The sequence below is a fragment of the Mustela nigripes genome, chromosome 15 (assembly GCF_022355385.1).
Source record: "Mustela nigripes isolate SB6536 chromosome 15, MUSNIG.SB6536, whole genome shotgun sequence".
NCBI classification, from domain to species: Eukaryota; Metazoa; Chordata; class Mammalia; order Carnivora; family Mustelidae; genus Mustela; species Mustela nigripes.
Genome location: NC_081571.1, coordinates 16,542,983 through 16,567,546, shown reverse-complemented (window position 1 = coordinate 16,567,546; position 24,564 = coordinate 16,542,983). Strand labels below are relative to the sequence as shown.

Genomic DNA, 24,564 nt, shown 5'->3' with positions numbered 1-24,564 from the left:
ATATATTATATAGTATCACATTTCACATAGAGTTCACATAAAACTTTCCACAGAATTTATAACAAGATACTTATTACTACCTTATATCCAGGTCCTAACTGATGAATTGCAAATATCTGTGCAGGGTTGAGCGCTTCACTGAATACATACACGGCACCGAGTTGACCACAGAACACCCTATTTGCATCAGCAGTTTCTGAAGATCCGAGAAAGCACTTGTCATAGCTCTATTTTTTAAAAAGTCACAAAAAAAAAAATCAATGTATTATTTTGTAATGATAAAATATTTAAAGACAACTGCCTTCACTGTCATGAATACCTTAAAATATAACAATAACAACAGAAGAAAGCATCACTTAAGACTTTATGGAGTATTGAAGTAATAAAGACCAGCTAAAGACTTTCAGAAAAAGTGTATCAGTTAAATATTTTATATCTATACAAAAGCAAAACAAAACAAATCATCTATTCAATAATCACTTAACCACTATAGAAATGTTATCTTAAAGGCAAGAGGGCTTATAATTTTATTTACAAAAGTAAAACTAATTTTAAAACTCTAATCATTTAACAATTGTCCATATAGAGAGAGATTCATCTAAATCAGAGAATGACTATTCCATATGTTAACCATAAACACATAAGCCCTAATTTTTGAAACTAATGTCTCCCCCAGGGATATATATTCCTCTGTCTCTCCACACTAAGTCAAGGACAGAACAAAAATCACTTCCCTCTCTTCCATGAGTAGGCATTATGCAGAATCAAATCAATATCGATCACCAAAATTTGCCACCTAAAGCACGTGGTATGGTGCTCTCCATCGGAAGAGTTCAAGACCTTAAGAAGCCACATTTATGAAGACCCTTCCCATCTCTGCTTCTTAAAATCTCACCAAATATTAGGCCCTGGTTTCCTTCCCCCATCCTCACAGGATATTACACTCCTTAGCACTAGTAAGCAAGACATTAAATATATATGGATTTCCTTTGGCGCTTCAATAAAATGACAAAATATCTGTGAATGAACTATGAGGACAGAAACTCATCAACAGATACCCAAACTGTAATTAAAACTATAGGAACTGAAGAATTTGTTGCATAATGTTATGTGCACATATGTGTTATTGCCCAGACCTCTCCATTTCTTGGTACACCACTGCAAATAATTTAAAAATCTAAGTCTTTTTTTTCTTTTCTTTCTTTCTCTCCCTTCCTTTCTCCCTCCTTCATTCTTTCCTTCCTTCCTTCCTTTTTAAATATAACTGTAGAGTTAGTGAAAGTCGTCAAAATCTCTTGGGTTTCTTCCACTCTATAATTAAAAAGTCTCCCCTTTGGAAGGCAGATATGAAGTAGAATTGCATCTATGTATTCTAACTCTGCAAAATCATTCTCAAAAATTGACTGTTTTTGGCCCCACTATGAGTTTCTGGGGCAGAAAGAGCAAACTTGTTCTATAAATGAATAGACAGTAAATATTTTAAACTTTTCAAGCCACATGTGGTTTCTACCATATAATCTTTTTTGATTTTTGTTTGTCTCAATATTTAAAAAAAAAAAAAAAGAAAAAGAAAAACCTCTAAAAATGAAAAAAAAAAAACCCACAAAGATTCTTAGGTCATGCAAAAACAGGTCAAGGTTCAGATATGGTCTTCGGGGGTACTCTTGACTTAGGGCAAAAGCAATGGACTGTGCATACAGTATTATGTGGAAGAAAACCAGAGAGAACAAGAGACCCTGCTCTTGAGTAAATTAAAGTCTGGAGAGATACAGACAATACTAAGAAGTGAATTTTGTTAAAAAGATATAAGTTTTTGTAAAACCAGGCATGCTGGAATGCTCGTATATTATTGGGTTTGGAATACTTTTGGCACTAGAAAACATATTTTCCTTTGGTTCTAACAGGCCAGGATAATGACAGGGGAAAGCCGAGAACAGAGCTCTTGAGGTTTTAACTCTAGATATTCTCTATCCGGAATCCAACTGTGTTACCTCTCTCACTGTTAACAGGCAAGTCAAAACTAGTATTGTTTGTTATTTACAAAATAAATCACTTAATTGATCTCCCTACTTCTGTCATTTTTTTTTTCCTTCAGAATATTCTCAATACTGCAGCCTGACTGATATTTTTAACATATGCACCAGCATTACATCACTCGTCTGCTCAAAACCTTCCAAAGATTTTTAATGTTGGGTAAGATGGGAAAATCCAGGTATTGTGTCTGCACATAAGGCCCTGCATGATTTCACTCCCTGCTGTCTACCTAGCCTTATCTCTTAAACATTATTCTGTCCATTCCTCCCTCTGTTCTAGACAAAGTGATTGCTTTTTTCTTCAATTAACTTCTCAGCTCTGTCTCAAAGACTGCACTCACTGCTTCCAGCAAATGGGATATTTCTCCTCAATATTCACATGACTTGCTCCCTCAACTCTTCTAAAATCATCTCATACCATCTGGCTTCCCACTTCCCTACACCTATAATTTCTATACCTAGTCCCACTAAAATTTTTTCCACAGCATTTATCATACTGGCTAAATGTTATATTTATTCATTTTGTAATTAGAATCTTCTTATCACATCCAAATAAGGTACAAGACCCAGTTTTTAACTGACTGAAATTTTGAAAAGAATAGAATACTGCATAGATGTTTTTGACCTAATACTTAATTTATTGAGAAATTTTCTTTTTTTTTTACCACTAATTGTCTATTTTAGCAACTTAATTATATTAAAGACCTAAAAATTCACTTAAAAGAAAATAACTTTGAAAGTATAACTATTAAGTTCCTTCCAAACTATTTTTTATACAATTCATGTTATGAACAATGACAGATCACACACTGAAAAACATTAAAGCACAGATTAAAAACAAAAAACTTACATCATTTGTGTTAACATGCCAAGCCATATCACCATAGGATACCAGCTGCCCATTAACATAACACCGAATTTCACTGTTCCTCCATCGATTATAAATGTGGACAATGCTGATCATGTACCACTTAAATAAAAAAAATTTTAAAGACCTTAATATGTCATGTTTAGTTATTGTCTAAAAAAGCAATCATAACATTCATACACAATACAAAAATGCTTGATATAATAACAATTACACCTTACTATTTCAAGTTTCCCCTTATTTCTCATTTTGTAGATGGAAGAAGTGACTCATAAAGAATAAATCTGTGATGAAGACAGACCTAGAACACCTTGAACTCTGGAATGATACTCCTTCCATTATACTAAGATCCAAATATTATGGAAATACAATATATTTGTGTTCATTCATTTAATAACATGTATATTCTGCCAGGCACCACAAATGCCCAAGTTTGGCCAGACAGAGCATAGGTCCAACTCTCCTGAAATTCATGGTATAATGAAAGAGACACAGATTAGATATATAAAGATATATAAAATGATGAACAATGAACTCTACAAAGGGGGAAAAACAAAACCACTGTAAACTGAGAAAGAATAACCTAGGATTCTACTTTGGATTGTATGGTCAGGAAAGACCTGTCAGAGGAACAACATTTTAACATTTATAATGAAATTTAGGTAATTTCAATTCCACAATTTAGATTTATTAGGTCCAAGTATAATTATATATTTTTAACCTGATAATGTGCGACTATGCATTAAGAATCTAGGAATGAGTTTATATTAAGTTCTAACTTTATAGCTCCTAAGTTCAACCAAAAGCATTTTAAGTGTATACTTTGATACAGAATGGTTTAAGTTCTGTAACAATTTGTGGCTCCAACCCTTACTCTAAGGCTGAGAATACAGCAATATTTTTCTAAAATATTAAAAAAATTCAAAAATTTACAGATACTTGAACAAGTATGCCTTCAGTGGTTAAGGAGGGAAAATTAGATTTAGTTTCCTCCCCCAAATTAAAAATATATAATACATACTTTATTTCCCAAATTTCTTAGAAATACTATTCAATTATTTCATATAGCATATTTTCAAAAACATAAACCTATAGTAATAATTCCCAACCACTAAAATATTAGTTCTTTCAAGGTGTCTGAAAAACTTTGAACAAAATTCAATTTCTTTCATTTTGATTTAGAAAATAAAAATTGTGCACTCAAACGTCATGGAAGACAATAACACAAACAACACTGTTCCTCAATTATAGAAACAAAATGTCAGGTCAAACTGCTGAACCCCTAAAACATGGGCCTTTTTAAAAGTTGTTTTCATTTTAGGTAATCCTTAACTCCAATTATCGCAAACTAAACCTTCACTGGATCAGAAACCAATATATATGTTTGTCCTGACTAAAAGCAGAAGAAAATCTTTAAAGTCAGTCATTTAACAACTTGTATTTCTAAATACTATGAAATTATCAGGCAAAAGCCATGAAAATGAAGCTTTAAATAAATTTAAGAAAAATCTTACAGTTTACATGTGTCAGAAATCAAATGTACCTATGTTACCCTCACTGAGTTTGAAAATTTTCCATCAGAATGCCATCTAGGTAACACAGGAAATATAATCTTTATATTTTGGAGTAAAATTTTTAGAAATTTCAAATTTCTAAGAAGAATACACATAAAAAAATGTCTTTAAATAGAAGAGGACTTCCTGCTATCCAAAGACAAGTTTAAGATAAATAATATTAGGTGTATTATTATAGTTACTGAGATACCTAATATAGAAAAGTACTTATTGAATAAATATTTATTGAGCTCTTTTTCCTGTGTACCAGATAATTTAGTGTACTGGGCTGGAAAATACAAACTGCAAATTCATACAGATATAAAATGAGTTCCCAGGTTACCAGCTCTATGGCTTCTGGCAAATTATTTAGCCTCTCTGAAAAAACTTCCATGTCTAAAAAAGGAGGAATAATAATGCCTGCTTTATGGAATGACTGTGAATATTACAGATAATAGACAACATATGAAAATTATAAGGGACAGTTCTTAATACATATTTAGTACCCATATAAATAAGATAGCATTAACTAAATATATATTCATTTTTTAATGCACTATGTCCCCAAATGAGATTTTTTTCTGCTGGAATTAACACTATTTACTCCTCAGGGTCATTCCCTCATTTAAAAAATTTACTGAGCATCTGTTTCATGCCAAGTATCACCCAGATTGTGGGCATACGAAGATAACATATAAACCCTTAAGGAGGTTTCACCAGAAAAACAAACATAAAAACAACTATAAAACCATCACAAATATCTAAAACACAGATTTGGAGCAAAAGAAGTAATGACTAACTGAAGGCATAGGGCAAAGACAAGACAAATGGAGAAGGAAGGCTAACAAAGAAGTCACTAAAAGAGTAAACTGAAACTTAAGATATAGCTTAAAGGATGAATACAAACTGTTGCGGAAAAAGGAGGGAAAGAAACATTCCAAGCAGAAGAAGCCTAATACTTCACATTATAACACAGAGTCCTGACAAAATTTTTCTCCGTGTTTAGATTTAGCTGCAATAACAAAGGTCAGCTTGTAAAGAGAAGTGTAGACACCTTTAGTAATTGGACTTTGTTTCTGCATAATGTGGTACCACTAGGAATTTTAAGCAGGAAAGTGAAATAATCATCTTCACAATTTAGGAAATAACCAGCTATAGTGAGTGAGTGGGTTAGTTAGGAAAATGTGGTTAAAGATAAAGCTGAAAACTATTGCAAAGGTTCAGGTAAGAAAACTATAAAAGCCTAAATTAAGATAAAGGTATTTGTAATTAAAAGAAGGGGGATAGGGACTAATTAACAGAACTGACTGAAAGTGCTGATACAAAAAAGGCAAATGTAAGATAGTTTCCAATTTTTTACTTAATTTGGTTGCGGTACCATTAACTTGAGATAATTAATACAGTTAGCCACTTAATTAGCCAGATAACAAGATATGGAATAACAGAGTTTGCTTTTGGTCATAACACTGATATTTGATAAAACTGATGAATGAATAAATGAATGCAGAGTTGAGTGAATGAACTGATCTCAGTGAAGATCAATGTAGTTTCAGGAAAATTAACTTTTCTGTTCTCTTTTCTTGGTATATCAATATATCCTTTATATATAATAGACAAATGCTTTTTCAATTCCAAAGAGCTCAACCTTTGACTTGATAGTTTTGACTAGTTTTTAAAGAAATGGGAGGAAAGCTGGAAACTGTGTATCATATGATAGTATGTACATCTACTAAGGTCTGCATTTAATTAAGACTCAAAAATAGATCTATAAAAGAAAACAAGAAAAAAACCTGTAATAAGAATTCACAGGAAAGGGGTGCCTGGGCTCAGGTCATGATCCCAGGGTCCTAGGATCCAGCCCCACATCGGGCTCTGCTCGGCAGGGATCCTGCTTCCCTTCCTCTCTCTGCCTGCCTCTCTGCCTACTCATGATCTCGATCTGTCAAATAAATAAATAAAATCTTAAAAAAAAAAAAAAAGAATTCACAGGAAAATATAACATGATAATTATACAAATACCAACAGTAGCTAACACATAGGTATTAACACAAGGTCAAACATCTGTAAGTGGTACAGGTAAGGAAGCGAAAGTTTTAATATAAACATTTCTTTTTGAAAGGTCAGTTAAATACCTTATTAAACGATAACAATTTAGCTAGGGCATCTTCTGGAAAAATAAGGAAAAAAAAGAATGTATTTATCTTGAATAATGAAACAATAAAATAAAATACTACGGTTTTCAAGGTTTCTGAGAATCTTAACAGGTTTTTCAAAACCTCTATCACTCTATGGCCTTGCACCGGCCAAGACTCCTTAGAATCAATGTATACAGAGCTGCTACAAATGGGAATGTATCTCTCATAAGGAAATAGCATAGAAACAAAAACAGAGAGAACAAATGGGTTAAATTGCTTTTATTGGTTAATGACAATTTTATTTGGTTCTTAACTTTACCCTAACTTTCCTTATTTATACTCTTCAAACCACTGTTATCTAAACTTATCTAATGAAAAAAAAAAAATCACCTAGAGCATTTGTTAAAAACATATTCCTAATACGAAAATTCTAATTCTAAGAAGCTGTATTTATTACAAATTCCTGAGGAAATTCAAAATAGTTTGGCACATTTGGCAAACCCTCCTGGGTGTCATCTCAAATCTAATAAGTCAGAATTTCTGATGGAGGGACAACTGAAGTTATAGGAACTAACTGTGATTTGTATCAAGGAAAAAAGAACCTCCGATCTAATATAAAAATTTATTTTGAATCATTGCTTTTTAAGCTATTTTCCAAGTATATATTAATGAATGATTGTTACACTGATATTCTTTAATAAAAATAGCTATTACTATTGCTTAAACATAAAGCAAATATTTTTATTAGACTCAGGTAAAATTTTTAAATGTGTATTTGAAAACCCCATCCTAAATCATAATTTCATCAATACATGGCAAAACACACATGGGATCATAAGCAAACAAGAAAACAAACGAAAAGAAAGAAAAAGAAATGGCATCCCTCTGCTATATGTGGGCTCATCATCTCTGTTATGGTTGTTCCTGTGGATAAATATTCCCGTGGGCAAAATGTAGAGTGTGCCCTAAAGAAGGTAGACAATCTCACTGTCATATATCCAAAAGACCCTTTAACCTGGAAGGGGTAACTGGCCTTAAACATGTGGAAATAGGAACTCCTATTATTTCTGTCCTTTTTTTTTAAGATTGAGAACTTTCAAATGGTTAGTTACTCTTACACACAGATGGAGTCCATTAAAATATTTTATACACACACACACACATATATAAAATGGAACATTTCTCTAGAAAAACCCCAGGTAATAGCAAATTATATCTCATAAATCTAGTTACACAGTTACACATTTCTCTGCATTTTCTCTTGTTATTTTTTATGTTCAGAGTAGGCTTTTAAAAGTGCATTTCAACCTGGTCTCTGAAGATCCATATTCTACTAGATATTAGGCAAAGGTATATTTAATGGGCCAAAACATTAGCTGTAGAGCAACATTCCCTCCTTGAAGTCAGCATTACTGAAGAAGCAGAAATCACTGCAACCTTCAATCTCAGGAAACACGATTCAGGACTACCAGAATTAACTAAAACTCCCTCAAGAAAAATCTCTCTGTATTACCAAATCTAGAGGTTTAACACCTGACCTTTTGAAAGAGCTAAATATCTATAAATCCATAGTGCATGATATGTACACATTTAAAAACTACTGTGAAGTCTGAATCTCCAGTCTAAAAACTGGTTCTAATATCTAAATCAAGTGAAGTCAGAGGAAGAAGAGGGAAGAAGAACAAGAAAAAGGAGGAGGAGGGAAAAGGGAAAAAGAAGGGGAAACAGGGGAAGATGAAAAGGATGAACAAGAGGAATTAGAGGCAAAAGAGGGACAAGAGAATATTGAGGAGGAGAAAAGCAAAGGAAGAAGAAGAATAAGATAGAACGGTAATTAAAGCAAAATTTCTGCAAATGCTCTTCATACATAATTCCTCAAAACTATCATTAAATAACAAAGTTCATATATAAGTTTGCCTTTGAATAAACTTTGAATTAATAATGTAATTGTTAAAACTCTTTAATACTGTTTTCATAAACATGCTGAAAATTGAAAAGACACTGTATTATTTCCATATAACATACAGCAAATTTATATATTCCATAAATTATTATATATGACATATACAAAATTATGTACCAAAATTTTAGGATCTAAATAAAGATATAAGAATGTGTCAGTAGCTAGGATTCTAAGTGACTATATTTTCCATTAAACCTGTATAAAACACCTTGTCAAAAAGCATAAAATCTCTCTTAATGCTCATGGATAATACTCTAATTCTCTATAAATCCAATAATTAACTTAGTTTTTGCAGTGTATATTACTGTGCTAGAACAACAAGAAAGGCTGGTGAACTTTCGATTTTAAAAATGTATCACATAGTAACAACCACATTACTTGGCCTTTATTGCCATGACTACCTTTCTTACTCCTGCCACATGGAAAAGGTCCTTGGCATACTGCCCCAGAAAGAGCAATGACCACAACAACACCCAGGCCTCCTTTCTCACTTTATCAACAGTAACACCTCATTTATTTTACACCACTAGAAAATAAACTGCTCAACAGAAATTAGCTGTCCAGATAAACAGAACCTACTCCTTCAGGAAACAAAGGGTTCTCTTTGGTTGTTAAAGCATATTTTATGCACTAATCCAACATATATTATTAGCAATCCACCAAGATCAGAATTCTGTGGCAAGTTTATGAAGGAATACAAAGATGAATCTAACACATAGCTTAGTTTCAACAGTTACTAAATAATGCACATATGAATAATAAAGATTTAAGAGAAATAATTGCTATAAGAAATACTGAAATAATATGCAATGAGAGAGATTATATTGGAAAGCAAGGAAATCAAGGAAAGATTCCACAGAAATGGTGTTATATGGAATGGAACCTATCAATAAGGTGGGATTTGAAGACCAATAGCCATAAATGAGGAGACACGTAAATGTTTTCACACCAGAGACCGAACATTTGAAAAGGAAAAGATAAAAACTGAAACACGTAGAGTAGTTCAGTTTTGACAGAGTAAAGAGGATAAGTAAAAAGCTAAAAATCCAAATCATGAAGGACTAGACTAAGAATGTGAAGTTATTCTATAGTTAGTGAGAAGCTAATGACTGGTTTGAGCAGTGGAATAATATGATCATGACCATAAATCAGATATTAGTATACAAATAGTTTGGGAGAGGAAGAGACAAAGGATCCAAGATAAGGAGAGAACAATATGAAGAATTTAAGCAACAACTAAGGAATTTTCTTAAAGACATATATTACAGAGATACACAGTAAAGAACCATGATCAAAAAGGGGGTGAAGAACAAAGACGATTCAAGTCCCCACTATCATGAAGATGGTAGTCTTTGGTTTTGATTAAGCAGCTTAATCAAAACAGGGGACTTAAGAATATACTGAATATGGGACTGGAAATGTAAATTCAGTGTTACATTTTCTGTAAATAAATGAGGGGCCAGAAAGACATTTACATGGCAGTATCTTTGGTAGATATAAGAACAGAGCTATAAGATATAACAGAGCTGTAAGATATAAGAACAGAGCTTGGAGGTAAGAGTAATAGTGGAAAGCTTATCATGAAACTGAAGAAAAATTTTCAAAAAATTATATCCTCCACAAAAGCAGGAATGTTATCTGTTTTGTTCACTGTCTTCTTTCTAGTGCCTACAACAATGTCTGGAACTCAGTAAGTACGCAGTAAGTATTTACTATAAGAATGCCATAGAATAGATCCCAGCGAGCAAGTAAGTGAGACAGATACTGTGAGAGGTCAAGAGACTTTTTATGTGAATAGTTAGACAAAAAAATAAAAAGAAAATGCAGACAAGGAGAAGAGAAAAGCACTATGAGTCATAAGAAAAACCAATGAAAGAGAATATTACAGAAGTCATAAAAGGTGAATTTTAAGATGGGGAAATGGTGAATTGTGTCATTCTCAATAGAAACATTTACTTATACCTACCTTACGTGGTTGAAAATCATATTTCACACAATGCTGAAAACCTTTTCCTTTAGACTTCAGTGATGTGACTATTAGACAGTTGCCAACGAAGTGAGCAGAGTAACCAACTCCTTTGCTAGTACGAAAGCTGTAAAGAAAACTGAGAATAGTATAATATCCTCTGATACAAAGAACTATATTTCTAAAAATTATTAAATAAATAAAATATAAAACACTATTATAAAAATGAAACTCATTTCCCCATAGAGTAAAAGAGTATTACATGTACCAAAGAAAGATTAAACCATAAAAGGTTTAGAACAACTAAAGAAGAACTTTAAATTGAGAAAATAAGACTACAGATCAAAAACCTTGTGAAATTTCAAGGTAAAATATCACAAATACATAAAAACAGATTAATGGCCAATGAAAGCCTACCAAGTAGACTTCATTTCCTTCCAGGACCCCTGAAATTAGCAAATACAGACACCATTTACACAGCTACTCTTTTTAAAACAACTTAATTCCAATTCTATTTTATCTTTTAAAATAGCTTAAAAATTACAAAAAAAAAAAGTTAGAGCCAAGTTTGATAAATGATGTAGGTAATCAAATAAAGGAGTACATTTAAGAAAGAGAATATGTCTATGAAATACAGTTATTTTCTTCTAAGGGAGCACTCCTCCTAGCTGTGAATTTAAGCACAGTATTATAAAAATTGTAAATGCTCTGCAAAATAATGGTATTATTAAAATATATGTATGATCTGCCAAAATGACCATTCTGAAATTCAACCCATTTATGTTTGGAAGTTCAGACGTTTGTTTAGAACTCCCTCTCTCTACTATCCTTACATAATCTTTTATAACAGAGCTTACGATCTGTTAATAGCTCAAATTTTCTGCACTCACATTTCTGAAGCAGTCAATGTTCAAAAGCGCTTAATAATTCTCTCATTAAATCTGATGTGACAGGTACTACTGTTATCTTCACTTTACAGTTGAAGGCACCAAAGCACAGGATCAATATGTAGTGAAGACTTAATCCCAGGCACTCTTATTTCAAAGCATTGCAAACATTAAATGAGGTAATACATGTAAACATTTACAAGGCCTAGTGTATGCTAAGGCAGTCAATGAAAGTTTGATCTTCTCATTACTGTGCATTATTGGTAAACTAAAACAATCAAGCTCTTGGTCCTTACAGGTCAACCTATCTGGGTTTATCAACCTATTCTGTTAGTTATCTATCAAACAATTACTTTTATTATTTGTTATTTTCTTGCACTGTAGTTATCACTAATATTTTTAAAGCATATCTTAATTATGTTCATAGAACAAAGAAAGTAAAAAGGCAAAGTAATGAAATCTAGAAGGAGTTCAGTTTATTTTTTCCTCCCCTGGGTTGGGGACTTGCTTGTCCACTAACAATCCCCTTACTAATCTATACTGATGTGGACTGGAAAAAGAGGCTTGTAAATATTGACTTTCTAATGTTACCATTAGAAAAAAATAATGAAAAATAAATAAATAAAAATAAATAAAATAATCAACAAGTCAGGAAATGACAGATGCTGGCGAGGATGCGGGGAAAGGGGAACGTTCCTACACTGTTGGTGGGAATGCAAGCTGGTGCAACTACTCTAGAAAACAGCATGGAGGTTCCTCAAGAAGTTGAAAATAGAGCTATCCTATGACCCAGCAATTGCACTACTGGGGATTTACCCTAAAGATACAAACGTAGTTATCCGAAGGGGCACGTGCACCCAAATGTTTATAGCAGCAATGTCCACAATAGCCAAACTATGGAAAGAACGAAGATGTCCATCAACAGATGAATGGATAAAGAAGATGTGGTATATATACACAATGGAATACTATGCAGCCATCAAAAGAAATGAAATTTTGCCATTTGCGACAACGTGGATGAAACTAGAGCGTATCATGCTTAGCGAAATAAGTCAAGCAGAGAAAGACAACTATCATATGTGGTGATGCAACATGGGGGCTTAAGTGGGTAGGAGAAAAATCAATGAAACAAGATGAGATTGGGAGGGAGACAAACCATAAGTGACTCTTAATCTCACAAAACAAACTGATAGTTGCTGGGGGGGAGGGGGGTCAGGAGAAGGGGGGTAGGGTTATGGCCATTGGGGAGGGTATGTGCTTTGGTGAGTGCTGTGAAGTGTGTAAACCTGGCGATTCACAGACATGTACCCCTGGGGATAAAAATATGTTTATAAAAAATTAAAAATTAAAAAATAATTAATTAATTAATTAAAAATAAAGGAAAAAAATAGTGACACAGGTTGCCTAAAACCAATAGCAAAAAATGAATAAACTGACATATGTCTTTATAGTTTTAACATATACAAATATATATATTTTTATATATTTTTTAATATATATATACACACACACACACAAACACATATACATTCTATTTGATATGTTGCCTTGAAACTGTTACATATTTACAAAACTGAAATACTTAAGATGAAAGTATGAAAATTAAATACATTACTTACCAATAAAGATAAGGTTTATCCTTATCAACATTAATGTTATTTAATGGATCCATACGAAACCAAGTATTTAGGGTGAAGCCATTCTGATAAGGCCACTTTGCAATAGGAGGCAATGCAATTGCCTACAAGGCAATGAAAAAAAAGTATCAGCTTAAGAAAATGTGATAGTAACCAAGGCCAAACATAGCCTTTACAGATCAAAAAACAAGGAAGGTATAAATATCAGAAAATCATGGACTTATCCCCAACCAATACACTTTTTGTATCACCAGTTTCAACATCCAGTCCACTAAACCCTAAATCAGAACTTAAAGATTGCACTAACCTAAGAGATAGAGGAAAGAATTTGAGTCAAGCTGCCCTTCAAGTGTTTTAGACCTACCACTCTTCCACTAAGAAAAAGACAGGCAGTCCAACATATCATTTGTTGTTACCTCCATAGTAGGACTGAAAGAGCCCCAAATCACATAAAGTTGCAAACACTAGTGAACCAAATTACAACAGGAAAAAAAAAAAAAAAAGTCTTACAAAAGAAAAATATAATCTTAAGTGATAATGAAATAATACTAATTTTTGTTGATCTTGCTACAACTGGTACAAAACACACACTTGAGAGGCTCTAGAATAGCATTTGTCTCAGTTTCATTGTGGACTTCCAGTATCATGCTCATCCAGAAGTAAATTAGCAAAAACACTGTAATGGTAAGGATTTTAAAGTCAGTTCCTATCTGAATTTTTCAGTAGTTCAGTACCAAAGATAACACACCTGGAAATAAGCCAATCCATTGCTAAAAAACAAAACAAAACACTGGATTTAAGGTCAAGCAAATTTTAATTCAGGCTGGGACTCTGCTTTATGACCCTGAACCATGTAACACTGCTGAGGCTCTTTCCACAACAAATTTAATAGCAATAATATCATTTATCTTATACATAGCTTTTATGACCCAAATGAAATAAGAGTTGTAAAAGTTCTAGTTCCTTCTTTGCTTCCTTTACTACATAGACTATATTTCTAATTGATAATACCCTTCATGAAAATGAGTGATACAGGGAAAACCAAGAAAGATGGAGTAGATAGTCTAAGTCCATCAAAATTCCCTGAATGAAAATAACTCAACCATACACCCCTAGAAACATATAAGTAAAATTCTCTGTGTGTGTGCATGCATGTATGTGTAAAATGCATTACATACTGATAGAAAGTATTCACAGACTTCTGGTAAATGGATCAAATATATAAAAACAGGATGACGTGCAACCCTATTGAAGAAATTCAAATCATTTATTAAAACAGTTTAAACATTGTTTTAGCTAGTTTTGTTGATTCTATCAGTAAGACAGTAACTTGATTAATATTTCTATTAAAACACTTGGCTCTTCTCACTCCTTAGACTGCTATCTACTAGATGTCAGATCAAGAACACTTTTATAACATTATAACATATATCAAAATATATGTATGTATGCAAATAGAACTATTACATAAATCTGAGAAAACTGATACCTTCTTAGGGACAGTGACACTGTTTTCCCTGCTACGCACCACAATGTACATTTGATATGTGCTCCACTCTAACAATCTGATATGTAAAATTATTAACTTTCATCTGGAAAGAGATTTTTAACTTTATTATTTTTGTTTCAAAATTTTTAATTTTCCCATTTTTGTTTCACAATTTTGTTACAATGGAAAAATATAACCTAAAAAAAAGGGTTAGTAACAAAATATTAAGGAAAAAAAAGCTAAGGGAATGGTTGATGAACTGAGAGACTACAAGGATACTTATGCACTAATAACCGAAGAGCAAGAAATATTTACATGATCTGTACAACTTATATAGTACTTAAATATGGAAAAAGTGTATTATTTCATTACAGGCTCACATTAACACTCTTCCATGAGAAAGTACTAACATTTTACATGAAGGTAAGCCAAGAAACATTAAGGCACTAGTCCTCCACAGTAATGAAGTAGAGGATTCTGAAATCAAAACCAGTTTTCTAGTCAAAAGTTAGACATACTCTCTACAATGCTACAATGTTAGATGAAAACGATGAAATCAAGTAGACTGAGAATGTGAATTCTTTGAAAAGAACAACAAAATGGATAAACTTCCAGCTAAATTAATCAATAAAAAAAAATCCAGTGTCAAGAATGAAGGAGGAGTTGGGCAGCTGGGTGGCTCAGTGGTTTAAAGCCTCTGCCTTCAGCTCAGGTCATGATCCCAGGGTCCTGGGATTGAGCCCCACACTGGGCTCTTTGCTCAGTAGGGAGCCTGCTTTCTCTTCTCTCTCCCTGCCTACCTCTCTGTCTACTTGTGATTTCTGTCTATCAAATAAATAAATAAAATCTTTAAAAAAAAAAAAAGAATGAAGGAGGAGGCATCACTAAATATCCTACATACATTAAAAGGATAAGAAGGATATGATGATAAACTTATACCAATAAAGTCAACAACTCAGATTAACTGGAAAAATTACTTGGAAGACACAAACTACCAAAGCTCACTCAAAAGAAAATAGAAAACCTCCCTATGTCTATTAAAGAAATTAAGTTCATAGTTTAAAACCTTCCCACAAAGAAAACTCCAGGCCCAAACAGCTACAATAGTGAATTCTAGCATACATTTAAGAATAAGTAATATCAAATCTACATAAATTCTTTAATAGAAGGAAAGAAATAATTCCAAACTCATCATATGAGGAATTACTCTAACACCAAACCAGAAAAAGATATTATAGTAGAAAACTACACCCCCAAATCACTCATAAAAATAATTGCGAAATTTCTTAGCATTACATTAGCAAATCAAATCCAGTGTTGGACAAAAATATTAAAACATAGCAACCAACTAGTTTTGATCCCAGGAACACAAAGGTTGGTTTAACACTGAAATATCAATCATTGTAACATACTATATTATTAAAGATTAAGAAGAAAATCCATATGTTCACTTCAATAAAATCAGAAAAAGCATTGGACAGAATTCAACACTAGTATCAACACATTGATGATTAAAAAACCACCCCGCTGGGCTTAAGTGGGTAGGAGAAGAATAAATGAAACAAGATGGGATTGGGAGGGAGACAAACCATAAGTGACTCTTAATCTCACAAAACAAACTGAGGGTTGCTGGGGGGAGGGGGTTTGGGAGAAGGGGGTGGGATTATGGACATTGGGGAGGGTATGTGCTTTGGTGAGTGCTGTGAAGTGTGTAAACCTGGTGATTCACAGACCTGTACCCCTGGGGATAAAAATATATGTTTATAAAAAATAAAAAATTTAAAAAAAAAAAAACCTCCCCGTACATAGGAAGAGAAACAGAAGATATTTAAAACTTAATGCTAAAAACTGCAAAACACTGAAAAATCATAGAAAACAAATAAAGGTAGAGATATACTATGTTCATGAACTAGAAGACTCAATAATCTCTCCAAATTGTTCTATAGATTTAACATCATAAAATCTAAATCACGGTAAGCATTTTACAAAAGTTGACAAGTCTATTCACATGTATTAAAATGCTATCTAGAATAGCCAAAGTTATTTTAAAATAAAGACCAGATTTGGAGTATTCACACAACCTGATTTCAAGAACCACTTACTATACAGCTACAAAAATAAAGACAATCTGATATTGGCATAAAAGCAGAAACAGAAGACAAAGGAACCAGAGTTCAGGAACAAATCCACATACCCCCTAGCCAGATAATTTTCAAGAAAGGTGCCAAGGTAATCCAATGTCAAAGGAATCTCTCTTTAACAAATGGTCAAGAAAACAATTCAATATTCTTATGCAAAACAAACAAAACTTTAACCTTCAACCTTCTGTCATATCATATTTTAAAAGTTCACATGAAGAGAATCACAGACCTAAATGTAAGAGCTGAAACAAAAGAACTCTTGGTAGAAAGTGCAAGAAAAAAAGGTCATGACCTTGGTTTATACTAATTTCTTGGATTACAAAAGCATATGCCATTTAAAAAAGTTTAACTGAACTTCACCAAAATTAAAATCTATTTGCTTCGGGACACCTGGGTGGCTCAGTTGGTTAAGTGGCTGGCTGCCTTCCGCTCAGGTCATGATCCCGGCGTCCCAGGATCGAGTCCCACATGGGGCTCTGTGCTCAGCAGAGAGCCTGCTTCTCCCTCTGCCTCTGCCTGCCACTCTGCCTGTGCTCACTCTCTCTCTCTCTCTGACAAATAAATAAAAATAAATTTTAAAAAATAAAATAAAATCTATTTGCTTTAAGAAATACTGTTAAGAGGGGTGCCTCGGTGGCTGAGTGGGTTAAAGCCTCTGCCTTCGGCTCAGGTCATGGTCTCAGGGTCCTGGGATCGAGTCCCAAGTCGGGCTCTCTGCTCAGCAGGGAGCCTGCTTCCTCCTCTCTCCCTGCCTGCCTCTCTGACTACCTGTAATCTCTGTCTATCAAATAAATAAATAAAATCTTTTTAAAAAAGGAAATACTGTTAAGAAAGTAAGAGAAAAGCCAGACTGGGCAAAGATATTTGATAATTATCCATCTGACAAATTAAGTTATATACCAAATACATAATGAACACTTAAAATAATAAAACAACCAACTTTTTTATCTGAACAAAGATTTGAACACAAATATCACAAAAGATGTAAAAACAACTAATAAACATGAAAAAATGCTCAATAGCATCAGTCATTAGGGCAATATAAAAATTATAACTACAATGATACACCATTACATAACCATTTAAATGCCTCACATTAAAAAGATGGACATTGTCCAGGATGCAGATCAACTGGGATTCTCATACACTATTGATGAGAATGCAAAATTTTCCACTATGGAAAGCAATCTGCCCTTTTTCATGAAATGAAGCAAACACTTAGCATAAAATCCAGCAATTTTGCTTTGTTTCATTTTGTTTTATTTTTATTGTGTTATGTTAGTCACCACACAATATATTATTAGTTTTTGATGTCATGTTCCATGATTCATTGTTTGCATATAACACCCAGTGCTCCATGCAATCTGTCTCCTCCTTAATACCCATCACCAGGCTCACCCATTCTAAAACTCTGTTCCTGGAGTCCATAGTCTCTCATGGTTTATCTCGCACTCCAGATTCTTCCCCTTCATTTTTCCCATCTCCTAATGTCCTCCATGCTAGTCCTTATGTTTCACAAATAAGTGAAACCATATGATAATTGACTTTCCCTGTTTGACTTATTTCACTTAGCATAATCTCCTCCAGTCCCATCCATCTTGATGCAAAAGTTGGGTATTCATCCTTTCTGATGGCTGAGTAATATTCCATTGTGTATATGGACCACGTCTTCTTTATTCATTCATCTGTTGAAGGGCACCTTGTTTTTTCCACATTTTGGCTATGGTGGACAATTCCTGCTATGAACATTGGGGTGCATATGGCCCTTCTTTTCACGACATCTGTGTCTTTGGAGTAAATACCCAGAGGTGCAATTGCTGGGTCATAGGATAGCTCTATCTTTAATTTCTTGAGGCAATTTCACTTATGTTTTTAACTTAAGAGATGAGAAAATATGCCCACAGAAGATCTATGTTCAAATGAGCATAGCAGTTTTATTTAAAATAGCCAAAAACTGAAAACTCAAGTAGTGAGTTGGATAAACTAGTGAATGGATAAACTGTGGCACATCCATAAAATGTAACCAACTCAGAATAAAAAGGAACAGAATAAACTACTTGGAAGCTATAACATGGGCAACCTCAAGAGCATTACAGTAAGTGAAAGAAGGCTGACAGAAAAAATTACATACTGTAAGATTTATTTGAAATTCTAGAAAAGGCAAAATCATAAAAGCACAAAATAAATTGGAAGTTGCAAAGAACAGAAGCTGGAGAAGGGACTGGTCAAAGACACACAAGGGAACCTCAGAAAGTGATGTAATTGTTCAAAATCATGACTGTGATTATAATTATAAACTTTAAAACTCATCAAATTGTACTTTTAGATGAGTGAATTTTATGTGAATTATATCTTAACAGAACTAAATTAAAAATAAACACATGTATTTAAAACTCACCGCAGCACTACAACCAGGGAAATTGAAAAAAGTATCAGGACCATGTCTTTGTGGCATCTGATTAAGAACTGATAATAATTTTACTGCATGTCTTGGCTAAAGAAACAAGAAAAAGAAATGTCACTGTACAAATTAGGCAAAAATACCTAATATATCATGTTAGACACTAGACTGTTTTCTAACTAGAGAGAAATTAATTTTACATCATTTACTAAACTCTTTAAGGAGAACAATTTCCATTACAAATTCAAGTTTATAGCTCTCTAGAGACAAATTGTTGAGCATTAAGTATTAATGCACTAATACAGAGTACTTTTCCCTCTGACCACAGCTTACCCAGATTCCACTTTCTCCTCGAAGCATGCTGAACAAAAGCTTCAACTCCTTGACAGTGATGCTGTAGCTGGCAAGAACCCCCAACATATCAACTAGAAGATCTTCAAAGGAAAATAAAGTTATTCTGAACTCTAGTCATGAGCTGCCATCTGTCAAGGTAATACACTTTTTGAAAGACAAAAGTTATCAATTCTCATTTCTACAAACATATTTATCTAAACGTCCTCATGAATAATCATTCTAATTAACAATTTTTAGGTCCTCAGATAGCCAAACACACTGTATTCGAATTTTAGGATTTTCTCCCCATCAGATTTACCATTACAATTGTTTCATTAGAAAATATATAAAATAGATTTTATAAATTCCCACAATACACACACACATACACACACACACACCTGCTATATGCAGGGAAAGGAAAGCAAAAATACACAAAGGTACAATGATTTAACGTTGTAAATTAGTTGTTTTCAATAAAAAAAGTGAGAGTCGACCATATTTTATTTTAGATTTATCTATTCTTAATAAAATATATTCTTGAAATAATCCTTGCCCCATTAACAATTCCTTGCCTGGCATTATTCCAAGTAGTTTACAGTTATTAAGTACAAAAATCTTTGTAACAGGCCTATGAATAAGTACTATTATTAGCCACTTCCTAAAATGGGGAAAGTGAGACATAAATAACCTAATCACCTTTTCCAAGAACACACTCTACTAAGTGGCTGGGTCAGGATTAAAGCCTAGGCTGTATGGCTCCAGAGACTAGTCTCTAAATCTAAGTACCACTTAAACACATTAATAGTGGTATCCATTCTGCTCATGTGTTTATGTGCATATAAGAGACACACCAGCTCACCAGATAATAAGAAAATTATACATTTAATCTATTGTCCTTGATTTCTTTCTCATCTAGACATTGTGAGTAGTACTTCTATCAATCATTCTTTGTAATAAACTAAATATCTGAATATTTATACTTCATTTTCTTACTCTAAAGCTCTTCCTAAGGATTAGAAATACTATATAAAGTATTATAATCAATACACATATATATATTCTAAATATATATATTCTAAATAACATATCATTAATTAATTTAAAAAGTGAGTTAGGATAAGCTTAAATAATTAGTTACTGATTAGTATCACAAATTAATACCTGGAATTTGAAAGTTTAAAGTATTTATTATGTACCCATTTCAAAATAGAAATTTCAAATGGTTATTTTCATCAATAAATAATTGAATAATCTTGGTTAATGCCACAATAAGTAAGCAATCCCTATGATTAAACTGTCACTTTTGATATGCCATTTTTGAGAGATCTTTTAATGAAATAAAGTGTTTCACCATTCAGTAAAAAAGTTTATAGTTACTACATATCAGTCAGAAGATTTTTTAAGAAAAAAATCTACATAGAGATCAAGCACCTTAAAGCCCTAAGTTAGTAAGAAGCAGTTTCAGGCAATTAGCTGCAATGGCAAATTCATAGATATCTTAACATTTACCTACAAAAACTTTCCTAAAAATTTATACTTCTTTTTCTAAAACATTATCCCAACTTATATATGGGTCACAAAAAGTTGTCTATTAAATTCATATTTAACTACACAGTTATTAAATTTCTTACTTATTGTATATATAACGTAACAAGTAGCTCAGTTTAATTTTTTTTATAACAGGTGTTTTTTTTCTGAACAAAATTTTTAAAGAAGAAAAAATACTCAGCTATGAAATTCTCTTATCAATTTAGTATTTACAGATATTTACTACCTTCTAGTAAAGCCTATAAGTACCTCTTTGAACGTGACATGGTATAAATATCAAGAGTGAAAACTTAGTCATGGTTTTTGGTACTGCATTACTATGGTTATATAAATTTTATTTTCTCTACTGAAAAGTAAGGTAGAGGTATTTATTTGGCATTTATTCAATGATAAAATAACAAAAAGTGAAAGTTTGTGTTACCAGTATTATTATTGAAAAGCAAAGATAAGAGAATTAAGAAGCTTTATATAATAGAAAACATGAACATACGAACTTTTGCAGTACTAATCAAGCTTACTATCATCTTATATCTCAAAGCTCATGAATTATGAACCAGTAAATTACCATGTATGTAATTGTGGCTCATTTTCTAAAGTGCACTTTATAAAGTGGTAGCCACTTTATTTCAAAAAACAAACAGGCAAACAAAAAAACTTCAGGGATTAAACCCTGATATGACGACTCAGAGATCACATGATATTCTATACAACATGTAAGCACCAAACATAAAAGCTTATGCAAATAAATTCCTGTTAAACAATGCTAGAATTTACAGAATGGTTTACAGATGGTACATATCATCATTAAAAGGTTTTAAGTTTGAACTTCATTTTTCATCAAGTTAACCATTAATAACCAATATAGAGAATGCTAAATCACTCTAGAGATAGATACCACCTTGAAAGTAACAGAAATTGTTTTAATATAGTCTATAAGAAAAAACAAAAATGTTTAAATATTGTTTAAGAGACATTCATCTTTAACTAATTCTTCACTCCATTACTTCTTAATGTTTTGTTCTACTAATATTAAAATTAATTATGCATAAATCAAAATATGATGGAGGATTCTCCAGTATCTGAACTACTTGTTAAGAATCAGATACGAGATTGTGAGGAATCATATTAGCACTTTTAAAATTATGAAAACTCTTTTATATCAGAAGAGACATATGCTGAAGATTCATGGCTTAAAAGAATGAACATTTTAAACACTAAGCTTATTTTCTGGGAATAATGTTACTCTGAGACCATATCTTTCAAAACATTTCTATTGAAGTGCATCTAACAATAAAGGAGAATGAACTTGCAGGGAGATAAAGGATTGGCAATGAATAATCATAGACTTCATATTTGAAGTAACACGTAACAAGGACAAAAATTAGTATTTTTATCTTATCCAGGCAAATTTCATGCTGTATTCTATATCTGTTTAATACAAAAGTTTCTCTAAAGAATATCAAAGTAAAATAGAGATACTTTCCAAAAATTCAACATGCTTATCCTAAGGACATTAGTTCCTCCTGTCATAGTTCCATATATGCAAAACTGAAAAGCATGGAGCTTGAAGTTGGTAAAGTGCACATATACAGAATTGTAATACATATTGTAAAATTTTAATTATGTAAAATTTAACTAAGTACTATGTTAAAAGGTACTGTTTATTTTTCTGTTAGATTTCGTGGTTATTTATTCCATGTAATGAGATTTTCTAAAACCTGGAAAAGCAAAATCAGAATTATGCTTGTCTAATAAAGAAAAAGGTATTTTCCATTCTTCAAGTTTTCCCTTAATATACACGGCAAATTTTCCATACATTTCTACTATCTATTTTAAATCAAGTTAGCTCCAACAAATCTATATTACCAATAGAATTTAAAGAGAAGTATGTGACTCTTGATAAACACTTTAAGTATATTATCCTGTCAGATAACCTCATACCTGCTATCATGTCATCTACAGCACTCATTTTCAGCAATACTTGTTCAATTAGCCCAACTTCTGTGCTAGTCTGTAAATTCCGAACACTTTTTCGTAAAATGGCTGTAAACATGCTCCATATTTCTGCTTGACATGTTACATCACAGTGCTCCAAAAGCTCTGTCATGCATGTTATACTCTCAGCATCCTGGATAATAAAGTTCATCTCCAAGTCAAATTCTCCACCAACCAGCTGAAAATAAACAAAAAGAAACAATAACTAATGATAACATGAGAGATTATTTATAACAATAAAATAAAAATAATAATTCAACCTGCATGATAGCATAGCTACTCTAAAACATTTCAAGTTTTCTAGTCTAACACTACTTTTAATAAAAATTTGAAAGCTACAGATTAAGGGTGCTATAAGAATGAAAACTAGCAATGTCTAGTTTTTTAAAAATGGAAAAGGGTAATTTCAAATCAAATGGAGCAAAATGGTGCAGAGGACTACTGGATAGGATTCAGGACAAATTCCTATAAAAAAGAATTTGGCTCCAAAAAGTGATAATCATTAGAAAATGCAGAACTCACAAAGGATAAATTTTAAGACATGAAGTTCATTTTCTTTTGTGATATTACTAGACTAACAAATGAGATGTAACAGAAAAGAAACAAAGGGCCTAATCACCATGTACAGAAGATAAAGAAATATGACTGATACTAGCAAACTTAGAGTAAAAATTCAAATGATAGAATCAATGTTTAAAATGTTTAAAATATACCTACTATCATAATATTTTACTTTAAAAATTGTGAATTGATATACAAAGATGATTTAACAGCAATGTATTTGACTTGTGGCATTACAACAAGTGAGTCAAAAGTATTACTGTCCTCTGTATCTAAGAGTTCGGTTTGTTTGTTCCTTTGTTTTTTGTTTATTTCACATCTGACTTTAGTTGCCAGACAGATGGTGAGCAAGGAGATAGGCAAAATAGATAAAGGGTATTTAGAAGTACAAACTTCCAGTCATAAAATAAGTAAGTCATGGAAACGAACAATTCAATAGTCAATAGCCAATAATATTGTCAAGATATTGCGTGGTTACAGGTGGTGACTACATGTGTGGTTAGCATTGAGAAATGCACAGAATTGTCGAATCACCATGTTGAATACCTGCAACCAATAAACACTGTATGTCAACTCTACTTCAATAGTAAACTTAAATAAAAACTTTTAAAAAAGTATTACTCTTTCCTACTTTAAGTACAGTGATAGATAAATACTCATAGAATACATAGAATAAAAGATGTAATGACATTCTTATTCTCTATTGTTCAAATCACACGTGACATATTAATTATATTGTTATAAGTACTATTCTTAATGAAGAACATTGAAAAACTAGGTATCTTTCTGGTCTATAGAAGAAAATTTAGAAAGAAAATAATAGCCACATACAAAATACCTAATAAATTTGAAATCATACATGCATTATTCATTCATTCAGTTAATATTTTATTTATTAAAAGTTAAAAATTACTGTTCAAGGAACTAGGGATATATCTATGGACAAGAAAAACCCCATGTGCTAATAGTGTTAAGTTCCAGAAATAAAGATGTGTGTGCGTGTACACACACACACACACACATACACACACGTGTGTATGTATGTATATAT

At 32.3% G+C, this 24,564-nt stretch overlaps 1 protein-coding gene across 3 annotated transcripts in view; it reads right to left on the bottom strand.

The window, feature by feature from the left end:
* The window catches only part of NBEA (neurobeachin), a 682,324-nt gene that overhangs the window by 580,278 nt on the left and 77,482 nt on the right, over window positions 1-24,564 (bottom strand). For all 3 annotated transcript variants that reach the window (XM_059377712.1, XM_059377713.1, XM_059377714.1), the window contains exons 2-8: window positions 22,899-23,130; window positions 19,407-19,507; window positions 19,071-19,166; window positions 13,025-13,146; window positions 10,519-10,645; window positions 2,884-3,003; window positions 81-227 (exon numbers count right to left, since the gene is read on the bottom strand). In XM_059377712.1, coding sequence (XP_059233695.1) covers window positions 81-227; window positions 2,884-3,003; window positions 10,519-10,645; window positions 13,025-13,146; window positions 19,071-19,166; window positions 19,407-19,507; window positions 22,899-23,130 — 945 coding nt within the window. The remainder of the gene's footprint in view (window positions 1-80; window positions 228-2,883; window positions 3,004-10,518; window positions 10,646-13,024; window positions 13,147-19,070; window positions 19,167-19,406; window positions 19,508-22,898; window positions 23,131-24,564) is intronic.